The 19,366-nt window shown below is 33.1% G+C and overlaps 2 protein-coding genes across 3 annotated transcripts; both read left to right on the forward strand.

Annotated features, from left to right (window-relative positions):
* Window positions 1-553: 553 nt before the first annotated feature.
* Window positions 554-3,104, forward strand: LOC131596188 (two-on-two hemoglobin-3). Its single transcript, XM_058868772.1, has 4 exons — window positions 554-795; window positions 883-1,013; window positions 2,688-2,832; window positions 2,916-3,104. The coding sequence occupies exons 1-4, from the start codon at window positions 659-661 to the stop codon at window positions 3,007-3,009; spliced, it is 507 nt and encodes a 168-aa protein (XP_058724755.1). The 5' UTR covers window positions 554-658; the 3' UTR covers window positions 3,010-3,104.
* Window positions 3,105-15,921: 12,817 nt separating this feature from the next.
* LOC131600428 (NAC domain-containing protein 59-like) lies at window positions 15,922-18,020 on the forward strand. Of its 2 annotated transcripts, none has more exons than XM_058872586.1 (4): window positions 15,922-16,058; window positions 16,187-16,400; window positions 16,738-17,009; window positions 17,153-18,020. In XM_058872586.1, exons 1-4 carry the CDS (start codon window positions 16,053-16,055, stop codon window positions 17,801-17,803), a joined length of 1,143 nt encoding a protein of 380 aa, XP_058728569.1. In that variant the 5' UTR covers window positions 15,922-16,052; the 3' UTR covers window positions 17,804-18,020. The 2 variants fall into 2 exon arrangements, with proteins under 2 accessions (XP_058728569.1, XP_058728570.1); XM_058872587.1 differs by having other exon boundaries at window positions 17,156-18,020.
* Window positions 18,021-19,366: the final 1,346 nt, after the last annotated feature.

Raw genomic sequence — 19,366 nt, forward strand, 5'->3', positions numbered from 1 at the left:
CTCACACTTAAACTTTTTCTCTTCGACTTCACTAACTCAGACATAATAGTGCTATCATTACATATCCTCTCCGCTCAACTACACTTAAAATCTATTGCCGTATCAAAACAAATCTAATTTCTTCGTCATTACATATTTTTAGTTCCACTTAATACTTTTATAAATTGACAATAAATTTCGATACACTTTTTTAAGGAAAAAGTTACAATAAATGAGTGAGAAATGTGTAAAATGTATCGACACTATTACCTCATTGATAAAATGAAACCACAACCCACCCACAGTTTTGTCTCATTCCAAATCAAACCAATTTTCAACAAAAAGAATCAAGTTCTTTGTCTTCATTCCACACTCAAATAAATACTCCCTCCCTCCCAAAATAAGTGTCACATTTACTTTTTAGGTTCATTGAATATTTAATGTATCTAGTCTGTATAGAGACCAAATACATTAAATATTCAATGAATCTAAAAAGTAAATGTGACACTTATTTTGGGACAGAGAGAGTAAACAATAAAAAAAAACAAAAGTAAACAACTACTAATCCCGTGCAATCCACGCGAACACCAAGAGCTTTATAAATCCCACACACACCTCTCTCTTTTCACTTCACACACACTCCATCGCCGTTTTATTCAAAACCTCTCGTCGTTTCAACATGCAGAGTCTTCAACAGAAAGCTTCGGAATGGAGCGGTGTTCCAACGAACGAAGCTTTCTCCATCGACGAAACCAATCTCTTCCAGAAACTTGGCCTTCAAACGTTCATCAACCTCTCCACCAATTTCTACAACAGGTTTCAATTTTCTACAATTATTCAATTATGTAAATGTATGATTATAACTGCGAAAGAATTGTTCATTTGTTTTATGTGTTTTGGAAGGGTTTATGATGATGAAGAAGAATGGTTTCGTTCGATTTTTGGTAATTCTAAGAAAGAAGAAGCTATTCAGAATCAGTATGAATTCTTCGTGCAGAGAATGGGAGGTCCTCCTATGTTCTCTCAAAGAAGAGGTATTTTTCTTTTGCTGTTAGATCGTGCTTTTGCATTTTTGGCTGAATCAAAACATTTCTAATGATTAAAAGTGATTTTTATAGTTTGAATTGATTGCTTCGGTATTGAAATTTGTATGGTTCCGAAGAAGCTATGAATCACATACACTCTGAATTTGACTCCGACACTAATACAACGACACCGGTGATAATATAAAAAAATGATTAAGTTTAATGTAAAATCAAGTTTCGGTGCAAGTGTCTGATAGAGACACAATCACGCTTTTTTTCCAGCGGTGTCGTGCTCATTTGAGTTATTGAAATTAAGAAATTTTTAAATGTTCATGAAATTGTAAAAATTTATATTACATTAAATTATTGGTATAGTTTTGAGGACTAAATTGGATTCTAGTGTGTACCATTTTGATAAATGGTCTAATGTAGACTAGTGTGTAGGACCAACCTTTTAAATAACGGCCATGGTCGTGGTCGCTTAAATTTAGCAATTTTGATCGGTATAGATTTTGCGGCGACTGCAATCGCGTAAAGACTTTCGCGATTTTGGTCGGTATAGATGTTGCGACGGCCGCAATCGCGTAAAGACTTTCACGATTTCGGTCGGTACAGGTGTTGCTACGACCGCAATTGCGTAAAGACTTTCACGATTTCGGTCGGTACAGGTGTTGCTACGACCGCAATTGCGTAAAGACTTTCACGATTTCGGTCGGTACAGGTGTTGCGACGCTGATTGCTAGCGTCACAGTGTAAATTAACCACAATTTGTTTTTATCACAAAAACGGTAAATAACACAATATGTATCAACACTTTCCGAAACTGTTTTGTCGCGACCATTTTCGTGTTAGTGGACTATTTTTTGAAACTTGGTGTCTACCATTTTGAGTGATTTTCAAGCATTGGTCCACAGTAGATCACATGAGACACTTGTCCATCCTAGTATTATCCAATAACTATAATTACTAGTGGATCCCCCATCAAACTGCTGTGGGTTCTTGACTGATAAAATGTTCTTCTCGTTTTAGGAGGTGAGTTTGGATAACCTTCTATACAAATACTTAATTAAAAGAATCAAACTGCTGCAAACACATGAATCACTACGGGAAATATGTTTAAAAAAATACTCAAATTAAATTCGATATTGATTGAAAAGGTTCTTGCGTTCAAAACTCTCATTTAACTTTTATATGAACAGTCATAACTCATAAGAACTTTTTTTTGTTAGTAAAGATACATTAGTTTATCTTAATTGAAAAGCTTCTGTAAGTTAATCGAAACATGGCTCCGTGTCCCATTACTGGAAAAAGGTTAGTAACCAAAACGCTTATGAATAAGCTACACTAGGTGAGTTGTAGCAGCCTGTTAACTGATATACTGATAGAATTATTTACATGACTAAGAAGTTTTTGTAATAATCATTTGCAATTCCATCAATATGTTCTTTGTCCTCCTTCAGTTTTAAAGAGATGGTTGAATCTTGTTTTTCCCAGTCGAAAGCATATTTTTCTAAATACAATTAAATAGAAACTGAATGTGATACGTAAAAGGCAAAATGATCATGAGAATTAGATATGTGCAACAGTTTGTGTGTTAGTAGTCTCATCCTGGTTGGAACCTACTGCTTCTATTCATCAACTCAGTTATTGAATTTTGAACATGGAACCTTGGATACATGGCAGGACACCCTGCTCTAATTGGTCGACATCGACCATTTCCAGTCACTCATCAAGCTGCAGAGAGATGGTTACATCACATGCAACAAGCATTAGACACTACTCCAGATATAGATGACGACTCAAAGATCAAAATGATGAACTTCTTCAGGTTTATTTTCTGACAAAATGAAACCTCCTGCCAAATGATTACGCATGATAAAATTTAAAATTCATAATATTCTTGTTTTTCAGGCACACTGCGTACTTTTTGGTGGCGGGTGACGAGCTAAAGAATCCAAACCAACAGATACCGTGCAAACATGCAGCTGGAAAAGATAATTCATGAAACATAAAACTTTGTATGGGTTAAAATTATTTTTTGTCAAAATCCTTAACACAGTTCGTAAAACTTTCAATCAAAAAGGGATTTGGATTTCTTAATTACGGTATGTTGGGCTGGTCTCTTCGCATTAGCCGATCATTGTGGTTCCCTGATTAATACTTGTATCTGGTTGCTAGCTTTAGTTGAGATCGAATGTCTATCTATCTATCTATAACTATAAAAAATTGAAAATATCTTCAAAAGTGTTCCTACTTCACTCATTTTTTACTCTGAAAAAGTCTATAATTTGTAATATTTATAACAATCTCCATCCACAGTTTATGAAAAGAAAAGCCTATAGCAGACTGCACTGTTACAACTGACATGTGCTTCCTTTGTTACAATGTTTTTTTTTGGTCAAGAATTCTCTAATGTCAAGGATTCAAATCAAAATTTTAAAGCATCCGTGTTTCATTAAAATAATACTATTTTTCATACGCCGCTATTCGAATCATAAACTCGAAAATTGAAAATGAAAAACTCTGGTATTGGTGATTCAAATCACATGATATGCTTATTTCAATCACTTTTGAAAGTTTTTGTTTTTCTATATTGTATGATTTGAATCATGTTAAATTCATGTTAATGGTGATTTGAATAATAGTGTAAAAATCAATTTTTTGAATGTATTTTGTTCATTGATTCCTTTGCATTTATAAACAAACAAATTCTTCATTCTTCATTCTTTTAGATAATTTATTTTGTTCTTTTTGTGGTGTGGATGTAGAAAAGGCTAGGCATACTTTTTTTGTTTGTTGGGTGGTAAAAAGGATTTGGAATGACATAGCATTATGAGTTGGTATAAGAGATAGAATGGAGGATGAATGTTTACCTAGTTTTATGGAGTGGCATTCATTCTTTAAACTCATGAAAGTTAAGAAGTGTAAATTGGGAATGGTTTGGTTAGCGGTTACTTGGTGTCTTTGGATTGCTAGAAATGGCGTTTGTTTCCGGAATGATGGTTGGAGCGTAAATAATATTGTTTGGAATATAAAGCTTACGGTGTGGCGTTGGTCCTTTTGTGGGAATATTACTAATTCCAATTACAACTTCTACGATTTTTGTAAGGACCCTTTGGGCTTCCTTTCGTAAGTGTAATTGGCTTGTAATTTTCTTTTTGTCGGGTGTTCCCGTTGATCTCTGTATCGGGTTGAGAACCCCTAGTTCTCTATTAATATAATCCCTTGCTTATGAAAAAAAAAAAGACCTATAACATTCATATTCTTCTCTCAAACTTTTATTTTCTCATTAACTCTTTGAAAAACAGTTAGATTATGGCTTGATGTTTGATAACACATTTGAGAGATACTTTGTTATGGATACCATTGTAAGTAATATTTTGTTTTAGAATGTAAATTGTGAGATTCGTTAGGTGAATATTTAAAGATCAAACTCGGCAGGATTAGACATTGGTCTTTTTGTTTACAAAGATTGGTTGAAGGAAGCGCCCCGTTCGAAAAAAAATTTTGAACAGTTGAACCCTTTTCTAACCGATATGATCGTTTTTTGAACAGTTGTGTCTTCTTGGTTTCTGTTATTGATCTCCTATATAAGGAGTCATTTGGCCTCGATTTTGGTACACGAAAAATAATATTTTCTCTCTACATTCCTGATATGTTCTCTTTTTTCAGAAATAGGTTGCTCTTCGAGAATTATCCCCACAAAGATTTCGTGAACCCAGGCAAGAATAGGGTCGAAATACTTTGTTCGGAAAGTATATGAACACGATTCTTCGAAGTTATCCAGAATTATCATACCTTTTTTTCTAACAGTAAATTAGTTTTTTTTTTAAGTATTTTTATATATTTATTTTAATGTATCTAATAAATCCAAATCAATTAGTTGTTTTTATGTTTGGTTCGGTGGACTTTATTATAAAAATGTACAAATTCAATCTAAAAAAATTTATATTTTTTTAATCGATTTAGGTATTAGGTTCTCTTAAAATCGAATAAATCGATCTGCAAACACTCTTAAGAATTGATATTGTTATATTAGACGTCATCATTCGAATTTGAACTTTAATAATCACAATTATATGTGTGAGAATTTTAGTGATTATTATCTATTTGTCTATAAATAAATAAAAACACAAACAAAATAATGTTTTCTTTATTTAAAAAAATGCTCCTTATCTTTACTGTCTCTCCAATCAAAATTATTTATTTATTTAAAAAAATAAGATAATTTTAAATCGCATAATTCACTATACATGTTACAATAATCTCTATGCCGCAAGAAACCATCTTTTGAATGTATCCTACGTGGAAACAAAAATGATCATAGCCAACATCAACCTTACCTTATTTTTGTCACCTAGCTGTAACTTTTTCAGCCTTATAGTATTTGTATTTATAAAAATATTTTGAAGTGTTATACAAGTAGCACAACGAGCATGACTTTTTAGCAATTTTAGATTTAGGGCTCTTCTTTGCTTCTTATAGTGACGACTGCATTTCAACTACTTCACCATTAAAATCAAATAGTTGTTGCATATCTAAGTCGTTTTCATGGAGAAAGAAATCAAAATACACGTCTATTGCAATTAGATAGTATTAATATAGTAATTTAAATGAAGAATTCAAATGTAACTTTGAGTGATAAGTATTTTATTATGACAAAAACCTTGATTTATATACTTCAAAGAAAACATATAACCGTTTCCAAATAGATGGCATCGTACAATTTTATTTTAAGGGGATTGATTATCCCACACCAAGGGTGATCTTTCCCTATGTGAAAAATAAAAAAGGTCTTTAAAATTCAGAAATGTAATTTTAAGCACATTTCAAATGCATCAAATTTTATTTTATAACTCGAATAGCCTTTGGATTCGGGTTCGGGTACGGGTTTGGATAGTGTGAAACTCGCACCCGACCCTACATATTGTTATCCCTATTGGTGAGACCATTGGAGCGACTACGAGGAAGCAAACGGGGTATAGTAACCCTATAAAAGTTGAATGACAAACCATAGTTTAAGTTTTGGAATGAGCAAAGAGAATATAAAAGTTGAATGACAAACCATAGTTTAAGTTTTGGAATGAGCAAAGAGATTGAAGATGAGAAAGACTTAAGTGAAAATGAATTGTTAAATAATGGTGAGCAAGCTAATGAATAAGCTTCCTCCTATAATACACAACAGTTGTTTGCTTGTGAAGAGTCAAATTAACAAATTCTAGGGAAGTACATTTTTGGATTTATTTTAGAAGTATATTTTCGAATTATTTTTTGTTGATAAAATAAGGGTGTGGCTCACTTACGCATGAAGTTAATGTATTTGAGTGCGTCTAGAAGTATATTTCTAAAATCAAAAGGACAATTATGAATTTTTATAGGGTGTTTCCCCACCACTTAGGGTGTGAGAAGCAATCCCTTTTTTTTTAACAAAGAAGCAATCCCCTTTTTAAAATCAAAGATAGATCATTGGATGAGCCTCATATCTGGTAAGGATTGGGCTTTAATACACAATGGACACTACAACAAAAATGACTTTTGGCAACAACGCAATACTGCATCCTAAAGTGAAATAATCGTAACCTAAGGCTTTAGGGGGCGGTTTATCAGACATGGAATAAACGGTCTTTGCCTATTCATTTAGAGTGCGGTTTTTTATTTTTACCCACGAATTCAAAATATCGTCGTCTGAAACATCAAAAGTCCACGATTTTAGTTGTAGTTTTAAACCGCAGTTTTTAGTAACAACACAAAATAACCGTAACCCAAAACAAAAAAATGCAACGGTTAGTAAGAAGCAACAAATGAAAACCATAGCTAGTGTATAGTTTCATTTAAACGAACCGCGTCTTAAACTTAGGAAAAGTCCACGGTTTTTAATAAGCAACATGTAAAAAGCGTTGCCTATGAATTGAAAAAAAAAAAGATAAATCTTTAAACTTCTACGTTGAACTTTAAAATTAAAGATATAATTAGTAAATAATTTCCTATACATTTATATGGTGATACAATTCTGCCATAAACCTTCATGTTATTCTAATAGATTATAAGTCAATATTATTAATTAAATGAGAAGAAACACATGTATAAATTGATCAAAACATATCAATATAAAGTATTCATAAGATGAAGTGTAATAAACTCTTTGAAATGTTAAAAACTAATTATTTGGCTTATGTAACTCCATAAAACAAAACATAATTATCCATGTTTGAATCAATGACGGTCTTCATCATATTGAAGATCGTCATCCTGATCATAATGAAGATAGTCATCATCTTGGAGATCTTCGTCATCTAGGAGATCTTCATCTTGAGGATCATCTTCGTAATTCGTTTATAACCTGCCAATAGGAAGAAAAAAATTTATAAACTAATATAAACACTAAAAAATCACTTTTTTAAAGTCAAAGAAACCAAAGAAGCAAATTTATTTATAATCAAAGTACATTAATTTACTAAGCATGTATTGAACATAATTAACCACACTTTTAAACATCATTAACCATACTTTTAAACATCATTAACCACAAATCTGTAAGTATTTTAAAATATAGCCATGATGTCTATTATATCCATTATAAATTTGCAAATTATTTTCAAATATATATTCTATCCACGTTTCACTAACCGTTGTTTATGATAAATAGACTATGGTTACATTGTACCCCCGTTTCCAGAACTGTTGCGTAAAGTAAATAAGGGACGATTTTCCAGCTGTTGTATAGAAACTCTTAAACGCATATAAAAGTGTAGTCTATTGTACCTTTACGCGACATTTTCCTAGTCGTTGCCTAAAGTCAAAAATATTGTAATGGGAGTATTCTCAATCTAAAATATTCTGTTTTGTCACCCCCCCCCCCCCCCCCCCCCGCTTAAACCTGACACTCCCCTAATTGTCGTGCTTTTACTATATTACCCTTGCATATTAGAAAATCATTTTACTATTCTTTTGTAACAATTTATGTTTTATACCAGATTTTTCATTTTAAAAAAAAAAATGCATTTTTACTGGGTTTTTTTAAATGTCCAATTATAACTCATGTTTCTCATGCATTTTTACCAAATATTTTGAAAAAATGGCAAAAATGCATGCATTTTTACCAAATATTTTGAAAAGTCTGGTAAAATTATATACTGGCAAATCGAACATTTCAAAATACCTGGTAGAAGAGAATGTTGAGATGGTTAACATGATTTTTTGAAATATCCAAGAAAGTCATATTGATTATCGGATTTTTAAAATATATAGTGGCTCATATTTTTACGTTTTTTTTCATTGAGGACTAGTGTTACGTTTTTTTTCATTGAGGACTAGTGGAAAGGACAACACGATTGCTTATAGGCGAATTGACAGAGTTGTAAAAAGGTCTCGTGCAAGGGAAAATGATCTCAAGGATTCGCATATTCAGGAGAAGAGATAGCCCCGACCGCTTCTTATTGAGGAGGGTGGATGAGAATACACGCGCACCTCGCACTATCCGACATATAGGAGGTAGAGTTGATGGATGAGCTGGAGATCTTGTTGATGAGCCTGATGTTGTGATTGTTGACGATATCCAAACAACAATTGAGGAGGTGGATGGTCAGGAAGACAAGCAGATGGTGGTTGAGACAAAGGTGACCCAACATACTATGACAAAGACCTTAGTTGATAGGGGGTTGACTTCTCAATATGACACAGATATGCCTCTTAGATTAATACAGAGGCTATTGCTTTGGCATATATGTATGATATGGAGGTTACTAATTCGGCTGATGCGAAGGCGACTGCTCTAGCTTCTACATAGCCATATGTACACATTGATGGAGGGTTTACTAAAGGGCCCATTGACTGTTTCGGGCACACTGGATTTTCCGATCATGTGGAATTGAGATTATTGCATATATATATATATATATATATATATATATATGTGTGTGTGTGTGTGTGTGTGTGTGTTTTTGAAAGAAAAAAAATATTTATTATTATGACACATTGAAAATAACTTATGCTTTTTACTTTGTTTTTTAGAAAATTGCATGTCTTTGAAGGTGGCCACCCACGGGTCAAAGTTGAAGAAGATCTTAGATGTCGAGATGCATCGGGAGGTCAGGAATATTGTCAATGATTGTAATCTCCTTTATTTAGTGGATTGTTTGTTGACCATGTTTGACGCTCCACTACTGTCATCTTTTGTTGAGTGATGACATTAGGAGATATCCTTCTTTCATCTTTCATTTGGTGAGATGGTGATTACTTTGGATGATGTCTCTTCCCTGTTCCAGGTAATTTCTTCATCGTTCCTCTCATTAACCAGAAGATTGCATGTATTAGTGTTATACATGGCTTAGGTGGGTTAGTGAGGTAGAGGTGAGACATGAGTTTAAGGTTAGCAAGGTTGCTCATTTTCTCCTATCTTGGCTATTGGATAAGTATATGAAACTGGTGGGATAGGCTATGTATGAGGAAACTAATAGGGTATACATGTTACATATTATAGGATATAATATCTTAGTGGATAAGTATCAAGTATATATTAATGTGGGGTACATGTATTTGTTTACTAACCTTAACCATGTCAGCTGGACATGGGTTTGTGCTGCATTGACTGTACTATATTCTGCATTTAGAGGGGCGAGTGTTTTGAGAAGAGGTAGCTCTCCGATTATATGAGTCTATTTCAGGTATAAAAATTATTATGTCTTATTATTTAAGTACTTATTTATGACATTTGTTGGTTTGCCTATGTTTATATGCAGTGTTGATATAGGAGTATTTCTCGTCCATTTGTGATATGTGGATTACTCCTACCACTGTTGGCTCCACACGGGCCAAGAGCTGGAAGGCCAAACATTCACACCTAGACAATCTTTTAGATTACATGAAGAGTATTGATGCACTGACATTTTACGATGTCATCTAGACACCGTATCCAGACCATAACGTGCATATGGAGTTTGATCACACTTCCCTTTTCTGGTTATCAGCAAAGGGAGACCTTATTATCTAGATTCTTACTTGAGAAGTATCTGCGCCATTTTGAGTATGTCCATGACATCCCATGACCAGTCCATGTTGTTCCTCCTAAGGGCATTAAAATATGGTTTATGTCTAACGTTATTAGTTATGGTCATGTTATTACAGATTATGCAGTAGAGGTACAATTCACTTGCCAGTATGTGGATGGTTACTTAGATAGGTACTTTATTGTATCACACCCTTGCATCATCTCACTCTTTAAGATCGCATATGATGTTGGATCTTCCGATCATGGGGGACACTCTAATGACTTGCCACCGTCTCCATTGCCTCTACATATTATTACTGACCAACAACGGCTACTGAAGATCACACTTCTTTCACATAAACTTATAGGTTTGGCAAACCCAGAGGTGAGATGCATGTTTTGGCAGTGTAGATATCACACATAGCTTTTGGGGGTCCTTTGTAGGTTTTATTATTTTTGTATTATCGGTATATTATTTGTATTCTTACTCAGACATCTTAACAGAACATTTTATTAGATAACTTTTCATTGTTGACATCATTGCAAGATTAACATAATTTAACACATGATAATGAGCATAACTTAACTCATGAAAATTAACATAACTTAACACATGAAAATTAACATAACATAACTAGATGATTTTGGATGTTTCAACATCTTGACTATATCTTTGAAAGTTTACGTATTTCAAATTTTCTTAAGTATCAATCCATGGTGCATAAAACTAGATCTTACCCACCTTTTTGTTCTCAATTAGGGGAAATAGATTATCTAGTAAGGATCTCGCAACAGTGAGATCGGTGGTGTCCTTAGGGAGTAATAAATCAATCAACAAGAGCTTTCACGCTGTTGAAAGACACAATTTCCATAAATGAATATTGAGACATTCTAAGCTGTTTTTTTAACATATCTCATCCCTATTTATAGAAGTTTAGATTCATTATGGACCACACATAACTGTCGATGCAATCACAATCTTACAAAACTGGCGACAACATCTGAACTGTTGAAATTTAAACTACCAAACTTTTTGTAACCCTACTAAATATCCAGTAAATGAATGAGCTTTTAAAGATACTGGTAATTCGGTAATCCATGTTGTTATTTAAAAAACCAGTAATTTTCTTACACTTAATTTTTTTTATATAAATCCGATAAAAATACATACCGGATTTTGAGAATGAACTAGCAGATTCTTACCTTCATACCAATTTTTAGAATACATTACTAGATTTTTGGCACACTATTATTAAATAAAAAATAACAAGGGTATTTTTGGTTTCATGAAATATTGAGGGGGTGCCAAGTATGAGTAGGAGTGCCATATTTGATTTTTGAACACTTAAGCATTTTTGGCAAGTACATGAGCTACACTTTTAGTAACTCACTTAGAGAAAGAAACCATAAATTTACTCAAATACTTCATCTTCTTTTGTATGTTGTTTCGTAACATACCATACATTGTTATGTGGTTTTCATTCTTGTTCAACATCATAGCCAAATTTTTGTTACTTGTTTAAAAAATGGTTAAATGACTTTTACCCCCTGCCATATAGGCGTGTTTTGATTTACCCCCCCCCCCCCTAAAAAAAATTTGGCGCAGACCTTAACAAAAAAAGATTTCATCATTAAAGCCCCTGTTCCATTTTTTTGGACAAGATTCTTGGTATCTTGCCTACTTGTACGTATACCATCAGCTGACTGTGTATTTCATTGCCACATAGGATTATATGTTTTCTTAGTTGACCCCCCTGAAAAAGCTAGGGTTTTATTTATATCCATAATTTTCTATCAACTGGTACTCCCTCATCCACAACCTTCTTCTCCCTCATTCAATCAGCGACTCCCTCATCCCCTTCTTCTCCCTCATTCAATCCACGAATCCCTCATCCCTTAACATCATTGTTACTTATTTTAGTGTGTCTGTGAATCATGGTTCCAAGTAACAATGGTGGAAGTAGCAATTTGAAATATCGTACGAATTGCTACTTCCACCACTGTTACTTGGAACCATGATTCACAAACACACTAAAATAAGTAACAAGGATGTTAAGGGATGAGGGAGTCGCATATTGAATGGGGGAGAAGAAGGGGATGAGGGAGTCTCCGATTGAATGAGGGAGAAGAAGGTTGTGGATGAGGGAGTACCGGTTAATAGAAAATGATGGATATAAATAAAACCCTAGCTTTTTCAGGGGGTCAACTAAGAAAACATATAATCCTATGTGGCAATGAAATACACAGTCAGTTGATGGTATACGTACACGTAGGCAAGATTCTAAGAATCTTGGCAAAAAAATGGAATAGGGGCTTCAAAGAGAATCTTGGCAAAAAATGGAATAGGGGCTTCAAAGATGGAATCTTTTTTTGTTAAGGTCTGCGCCAAAATTTTTTTTTAAGGAAGAGGGTAATTCAAAACACGCCTATATGGCAGGGGTAAAAGTCATTTAACCCTTTAAAAAATAAACCCCATGGAGAAGCACTCAATAACAGCCTCAACAACTTTATTCAAAGCTATACTTTCCGTGACAATGGGGTTATCGTTCTCAACTGTGAACCAAGTGTAAGCTGCCATGGTCTCCCCCTTGTTGTTTCTAACACTACTACAAAAAACAATTCACCTCAAATGCATAATGCATTTAACCTCGGTTACAAAAGTGAGGAAACGAAGGGCGTCATAAAAAGATGTCAGTTTACCTCTCGGTTAACAAAAAATCAAGGGGTTAAGTTATCTACACGTGGGTTCGAACCCCAACATCTGTATTTTTATTATAAGGCTAAATTACAGTTTTTATCTCCCTATTTTGGTGTTTTCACGATTATAGTCCCCCTATTTTATTTTTAAACACTTTTGGTCCCTCATCCCCATTTTAGCTTAAAAAAACACTTATGTGTCACTTTTTAAAATAGGTAGCTCCTCCTCAAGTGAGGATGGGGGCCAAAAATGTATTTTAAAATGTGACACATAAGAGTTTTTTGTAGTCAAAGTGAGGATGAGAGACCAAAAGTGTTTAAAAACAAAATAGGGGGACTAAAATCGTGAAAACACAAGAATAGGGGGACCAAAACTGTAATTTAGCCTTTATAAATAAAACCAAGCGGTAAGATAGATTCTTTTTTTTTATTTTAAGAAAAGTGTTACATTGTTTATAAATATTAATAGATTAATTTGTTTACAAACTACATTGTTTACCCAGAATATTATATTGTTTACACAGAATATTAAAGTAAAAATTAATTTGTCAGTGAAGATAAAATGTTGGATCTTCGAATCATTGAATTTTTGTGAAGATCAAATGTTAGGTGGCAGAATATTTTCAATTGCTTTTGTTTGCATTTGTTTCTTATATAAAACAAAAAAGGGTCAGACGTATACATGATTTTCTTCGAAAATAAATATTTAAGAGCACAATTCTTAAACCCAAATAATTTTCTGCTCTTGCAATCAATCATATAGAACTTTTTATGGCAAATGGTTTAACAAGAAAGAGAACAATGCTTTTATAGGAAAACGCTTCATGATGTTTCATTATTAATTTTTTAAATTCTCAATGATTTTATATTGGAAGTTTTATGTTTTCACGCGGATCACTAATGGTAGTGTCTTGAGCGTTGATACTCATTAAATGGACGGAAAATATTTGTTTATGGATAGTGAATATCCTCTATAAACACACTTAAATATATCTTCGGTTATGGAAAAGACCGAGGTAAAAAATATTTACCCCTCGGTTTAAATTGAAAACCAAGGTGTATAATTTTTTTTATAAACATTACATTATTTACGCAAAGGTAAATTGAAGCCAAAGGCAATTCGGCTGACAAACTTTCACAAGTCTTGCGGTCTAACCGTTCTACACCACTATCAACCACAAGAGAAGACCCTTTTCCTTTAACATATGGGATAGAAGTTGTTATCCTAGTAGAAGTCAAAGAGCAGAGCTGGAGAACAACAAATCCATTTCCATTAGAAAGAAATAGAAAATTTATCAGAGAAGAAATCAGCGTTTTTGAAGAAAAGAGAAAGGTATTCGCCTTCACCAGTGTTGTTGTTAAGCAAAGCACTACTTCAGGGTACAAAAGTCGTGTCACGCCCGAGAATTCCACATTGAAGATTTAGTACTTTGAAGGGAAGACATTAGAAAGTAAAATGCTCAAGATGAAAAATTAGCTGCTTATTGGAAAGGCCCGTACTGCATATAATCTAACACCTGGAGAGGGGCATATCTCTTAAATTCCCTCAAAGGAGAGAAGATATCGAGGACATGGAACGTCACAAAGTTGAAGTGGTATTATAGTTAATGATTCATTTTATTTCCATTTCTATGTAACTAATTGAATTCGATGTTAATGAAACTATTTGCATATTATTATTCCCCTACTGCGATATTTTATATCTCTCATTTAGTAGGATAATAAAAATGAAAATTACTAGCATTCATGCGTATCTAACACAAACTAAACGCATTATAACTTTCAATAGCCTTAAACTTGAATTGGTGCGGCGGTATTTCTGGTATGGCAACATTGGTAACAGTAGTTCCTCCATTGAAGACAAGTTTGAGTTTGTTTGGACAGACCTTGAGAGAGAGAGAGAGAGAGAGAGAGAGAGAGAGAGAGAGAGAGAGAGAGAGAGAGAGAGAGAGAGAGAGATATTTTCGGAATCGCATAACTTTTGAGGATAAATGATGTAAAGTTTGTAAAGGTAATGTGTAGTAGTGAGTTTTGGGGGGAAAAGCATAACTTTAATTATGGCAAATGAAAAAACGACAAATGGTGTTTAGAAGAGGTTATGTTCAGATTTTCTATGTTTGCATTTGTTAGTTACGTAATTGCCCTTATGTTTGTGCAATTTATTTTGATAGAAAGGACATAATTGACAGTTCATGCATCAAATTTGCTATATATATATATATATATATATATATATATATATATATATATATATATATATATATATATATATATATATGTGTGTGTGTGTGTGTTTTTTTTTTTTTTATTGTTTTGAGAACCACCTTTAAAGATGGTCTTCACTTTTCACTAAGTATGTCATCTTCTTGAATACACATCTTCGTCATCTTTTGATTGATCTCATGAAAATCTCCATTAAAAATCAAAATCAAGTTATAAAAACTTTGTTATAAAAATATTTAAGTTAATTTTATAAAATACACGGAGATTAAATAGCATATTAAAGGATATAATATAGACGGAGAGAAAGACATATTTCAGGGGACAACTTCTCTACTCATCACAAAAAGTTGGGTAGCATACCTTCAACCAATCATAAAGTTCTATTTAATTTTAACACATTTAATTAATTATAAAATAGTACAATTTTTTATTATTTTCGAGAAATTTTATATTGAAGGTAACTTTACCCAACTTTTTAAGTTGAGTAAATAAGAATTTACCTTTCATATATTTTAGCAACTGTGTAAGATTTTTATGCACTTTAAAGACTTTATTAGAGAGAGTGATATCTTACAAACTAAAGTAATGGTATATTTATAAAATAATTATAACAAATAACTTTTTTCGGATGAATTCAGGGTATCCTCAAATCAAATTAAGCTTGAAACTTATCATTTTACATACACATAAAAATTTATTTACAAAGTTGATACCTTCAAACAAATATTTTCCTACATATATACGAGTCTAGAAAACAAAAAAAAAAATAAATAAATAAATGGGAAGAACAATTGTTGAACTTGAAAACTTGACAAAGATCTTTAACATCTAAAAAAATAAGATAAACAATTCATTTGGCCATGAATCTTTCTTGGAAATTACAGCTGTCAACTCAACTTGAAGGTAAAGACCCACATTTGGTGAAAACTTCACAAACACACTTGACCTTGTTTTCTTCAATCACTTAAATATAAATATTCTTCAACATCTCATTCTCATGCATGGTGATTACTAATTACAAAGATTCATCTCTTTTACACTTCAAACCAATTGCATTTACCCTCAAGTTTAGTGTTTCTTGCAAATAAGATTAACTCCTATCAACCATCAAAACTTGAACCAAAAAAAAAGTTTGTCTCATCATGCAAGTAAACACTTCTTCAAACTTTTGCACATAACTGTATTTTTTGGAAAATTTTATAAGGCCTTATATTTGAGCTAGCTCATAAAATAAGAACTATTTGTACATGATGAAACTTTTTGTATGCTTTTGCAGAAGGACAGAGAAGCTGTTAGCAAAGGAAAAGATATGGAAACAGAAGGAAATGGTGTGAAAGAGGAAACCCTACCTCCGGGATTTCGGTTTCATCCTACCGATGAAGAACTCATCACTTACTATCTTGTGAACAAGATATCAGATTCTGATCAGTTTACTTGCAAAGCTATAGGTGATGTAGATCTCAACAAATGCGAACCATGGGAGCTTCCAGGTAGTTATTAATCATAAGTATCTATACATAAGAGCTTATAATTATTTTTTGTTTAATTCAAGATTTACTTTATAGTTTGAGATTTTCAATTTGGTTTTTCAACTATTTTTTTTATGTTTTACTTTGGCTGCTCAATTATCAAGAATAGATCCATTCATAAAGACAATAAACTAGGGTTTCTTCATGCTATATATAAAAAAAAATCTACTATTTAGCTACAAAAGTATAGAAAAATTCTACTATATATTCTACTAGGGTTTCTTAATACTGTTGGTTTTCTCTAGTAAATTAACTTGGTGCGAATTTTTCTTTGAAATTCTTCATGTGGAATTAATAGGGAAGGCAAAGATGGGTACAAAAGAATGGTACTTCTTCAGTTTACGAGATCGAAAATATCCAACTGGTGTGAGAACTAATAGAGCAACAAACACTGGATATTGGAAAACCACTGGGAAAGACAAGGAAATATTCAACAGTGTTACATCAGAGTTGGTTGGTATGAAGAAGACTTTGGTTTTTTACAAAGGTAGGGCTCCTAGAGGAGAGAAATCAAATTGGGTCATGCATGAATATCGTATTCATTCCAAATCAACCTTCCGAACCAACAAGGTATAATACATACATATATATAATCAAGAAAAGCTATTTCTTATTTAAACACGCACAGGCACCAGAAACACAGACACACATTTTTTTTAGAGGTGTCTATGCTACAGAGTTAAGCACAAGTTGTAATAATAATTTATATGCAGCAGGATGAGTGGGTGGTGAGCAGGGTATTCCGGAAGAGTGCAGGTGTAAAGAAGTACTACCCTTCTTTAAACCCTACAAGAGCAGTGATGAATAATCCTTACAATATTAATCTAGAAGTTGGTCCTAACAACATGAACATGCCACCACCATCAATGATGCAGCTAGGGCTAGATTCTTCTTCTGCTGCTACTCATAATTTCCATCTCTATGGAAGAAACTACATCAACACTCCGGATCAGGTAGCTGAAGTCACTAGGCTTCTAAGAGCTGGTGTTGTGCCAATGCATCAATATTCTCATTTGAACTTTCCAGTATCATCGTCATCATCGCCCCTAGATGGTGGAGGATTCACCATTTCAGGACTTAATTTGAATCTTGGAGGTGCAACTTCATCACATTCACAACCTATTTTTAGGCCAATGCCATCAACTACTACTACTAATGCTCATATGGCTGCTCATCAACTGCATGATTTCAGCTCCAACATGATTTGTAATAATAGTAATATCAATAATGTTGGATATGATGGTGGAGAACAAGTGAATAATCCAAATACTAATGGTCATGGAAATAGTAATAGGTACAATAATATGCAGGGTACTATGGACCATTGTGTGGATCTTGATAATTATTGGCCACCTTCTTACTAAGTTTTGTTACTATGAGAGTCCTTCATTGAGTTTATTTGATATGATGATTATATAGTATGAAGACTATAATATATCAATATTGCTGTGCTTTTTTAAGTGTTTTTATGTCTAGTAGGGGTAAAGTAAATACCCTACAAACAAAGTCTTAATGCTTTATGTATCAAGAAACTTTTGTAATGCTTTGTTTCTTAAAATTACGTACTCTCTTTTCATGATATTGAGATCAATATTTGTGTTTTTTTTTGTTCCTTTTCACATACCATACACACTTGGTAAGGATACAATATGGTTTTAATTTATGACTTGTTGAAAATTTCTGTAACAATTTGGTGTTAAGAAATTGAAAAGATTCAAGTAGATTGTTTGGTGTATGGTTACATGGTGATTTGAAACAGTTTTATGTATTTATGTTAAAGCCATTAAAAAAAACATAGTTGAGATGGTCAAGTTGGTCTAAGGTGTCAGATTAAGTTGCCCCGAAAGGATGTAGTTTTAAATCTCACTCTCAACATTTGTTTTTTTTCGTTTTTTTCTCTTTTATTAGCTTGAAGCCAACATACATTCTCCCTAAAAACGGACTAGTGTTGAAAGTAATTTATTGTGTGTGACTTACATGGAATATACAAGTAATAGGTGGTTAGTGATAAAATTATGTTTCAACAAAATTTGTTATGACAATTAGGGTTTATAGTTAGTTAGAGATTTGTTAGTTACTTGTAGTACAAGTAACAATAATAGATATACCTTTCTACCATGATCATTTAAGTAATTGCAATATATCTCATTCTCCTTTTCTCAATCTTCATGTTTTCTTCAATTCAATCAAAAGTGAAAAGTGTGTGTGTGAGAACATAGCTTAAGCAAATTGTGTGGATCATTCATGTGCAAGTGATTGTATGTTCAAGCTTGAGTTTTGTTCCAACATCTAGCATCTAGAGCTTCAGGTTCGATTCATGGGTAATCTTGAGCAATGAATTCTCATCCAAATGGTTATTTCGCAATAGATCTTCCTATTCTAAATGAAAATAACGACGATAATTGGTGCAAGTAGATGAAGGTGGTGTTCTACTATCAAGATGAGTGGGACCTTGTGAAGAATGGTGTTACACCAATTACTGATTGTGCCATTGATGATTCGAATAATGTGCATAAAGAATTGAAGCACATAACTTTGAGAAGGTTTGAGATGTTGTATCATCAAAGGAAGCATGAGATATATAGGAGCAGACATTTGGTGGTGTTGATAAGGTGAAGAATTTGATGTTACAAACTCACAAGAGATTGTATGAGTTGCTTCATATGGAGGAAAATGAAAGCATAAGTGGTTACTTTACAAGAGTGAGTATGTTGGTGAGCCAAATCATGGTGTGTGGTGAGGTGATATCAACTAAGCTTGTAGTTGCAAAGATCTTGATATCTTTGTCCCCAAAATGTTGTCATATTGTAGTGGTCAAAGAAGAATCCAAAGAATTGTCAAGTTTGACAAAAGTGGAAATGCAAGAATCACTTGAATCTCATGAATAAAGAATGGTGGAGAGGTCTACAAGCAAGGCAAAAGCAGAG

Source organism: Vicia villosa, linkage group LG4 (genome assembly GCF_029867415.1).
Source record: "Vicia villosa cultivar HV-30 ecotype Madison, WI linkage group LG4, Vvil1.0, whole genome shotgun sequence".
NCBI classification, from domain to species: Eukaryota; Viridiplantae; Streptophyta; class Magnoliopsida; order Fabales; family Fabaceae; genus Vicia; species Vicia villosa.

Bases quoted from the DNA above. Each gene is read 5' to 3' on its own strand.
- LOC131596188 (XM_058868772.1), top strand. From the start codon at position 659: ATGCAGAGTCTTCAACAGAAAGCTTCGGAATGGAGCGGTGTTCCAACG. The intron at 796-882 runs GTTTCAATTTTC...GTGTTTTGGAAG, and splicing joins TCCACCAATTTCTACAACAG to GGTTTATGATGATGAAGAAG. The intron at 2,833-2,915 runs GTTTATTTTCTG...CTTGTTTTTCAG, and splicing joins AAAATGATGAACTTCTTCAG to GCACACTGCGTACTTTTTGG.
- LOC131600428 (XM_058872586.1), top strand. The intron at 16,401-16,737 runs GTAGTTATTAAT...TGGAATTAATAG, and splicing joins CGAACCATGGGAGCTTCCAG to GGAAGGCAAAGATGGGTACA. The intron at 17,010-17,152 runs GTATAATACATA...ATTTATATGCAG, and splicing joins CAACCTTCCGAACCAACAAG to CAGGATGAGTGGGTGGTGAG.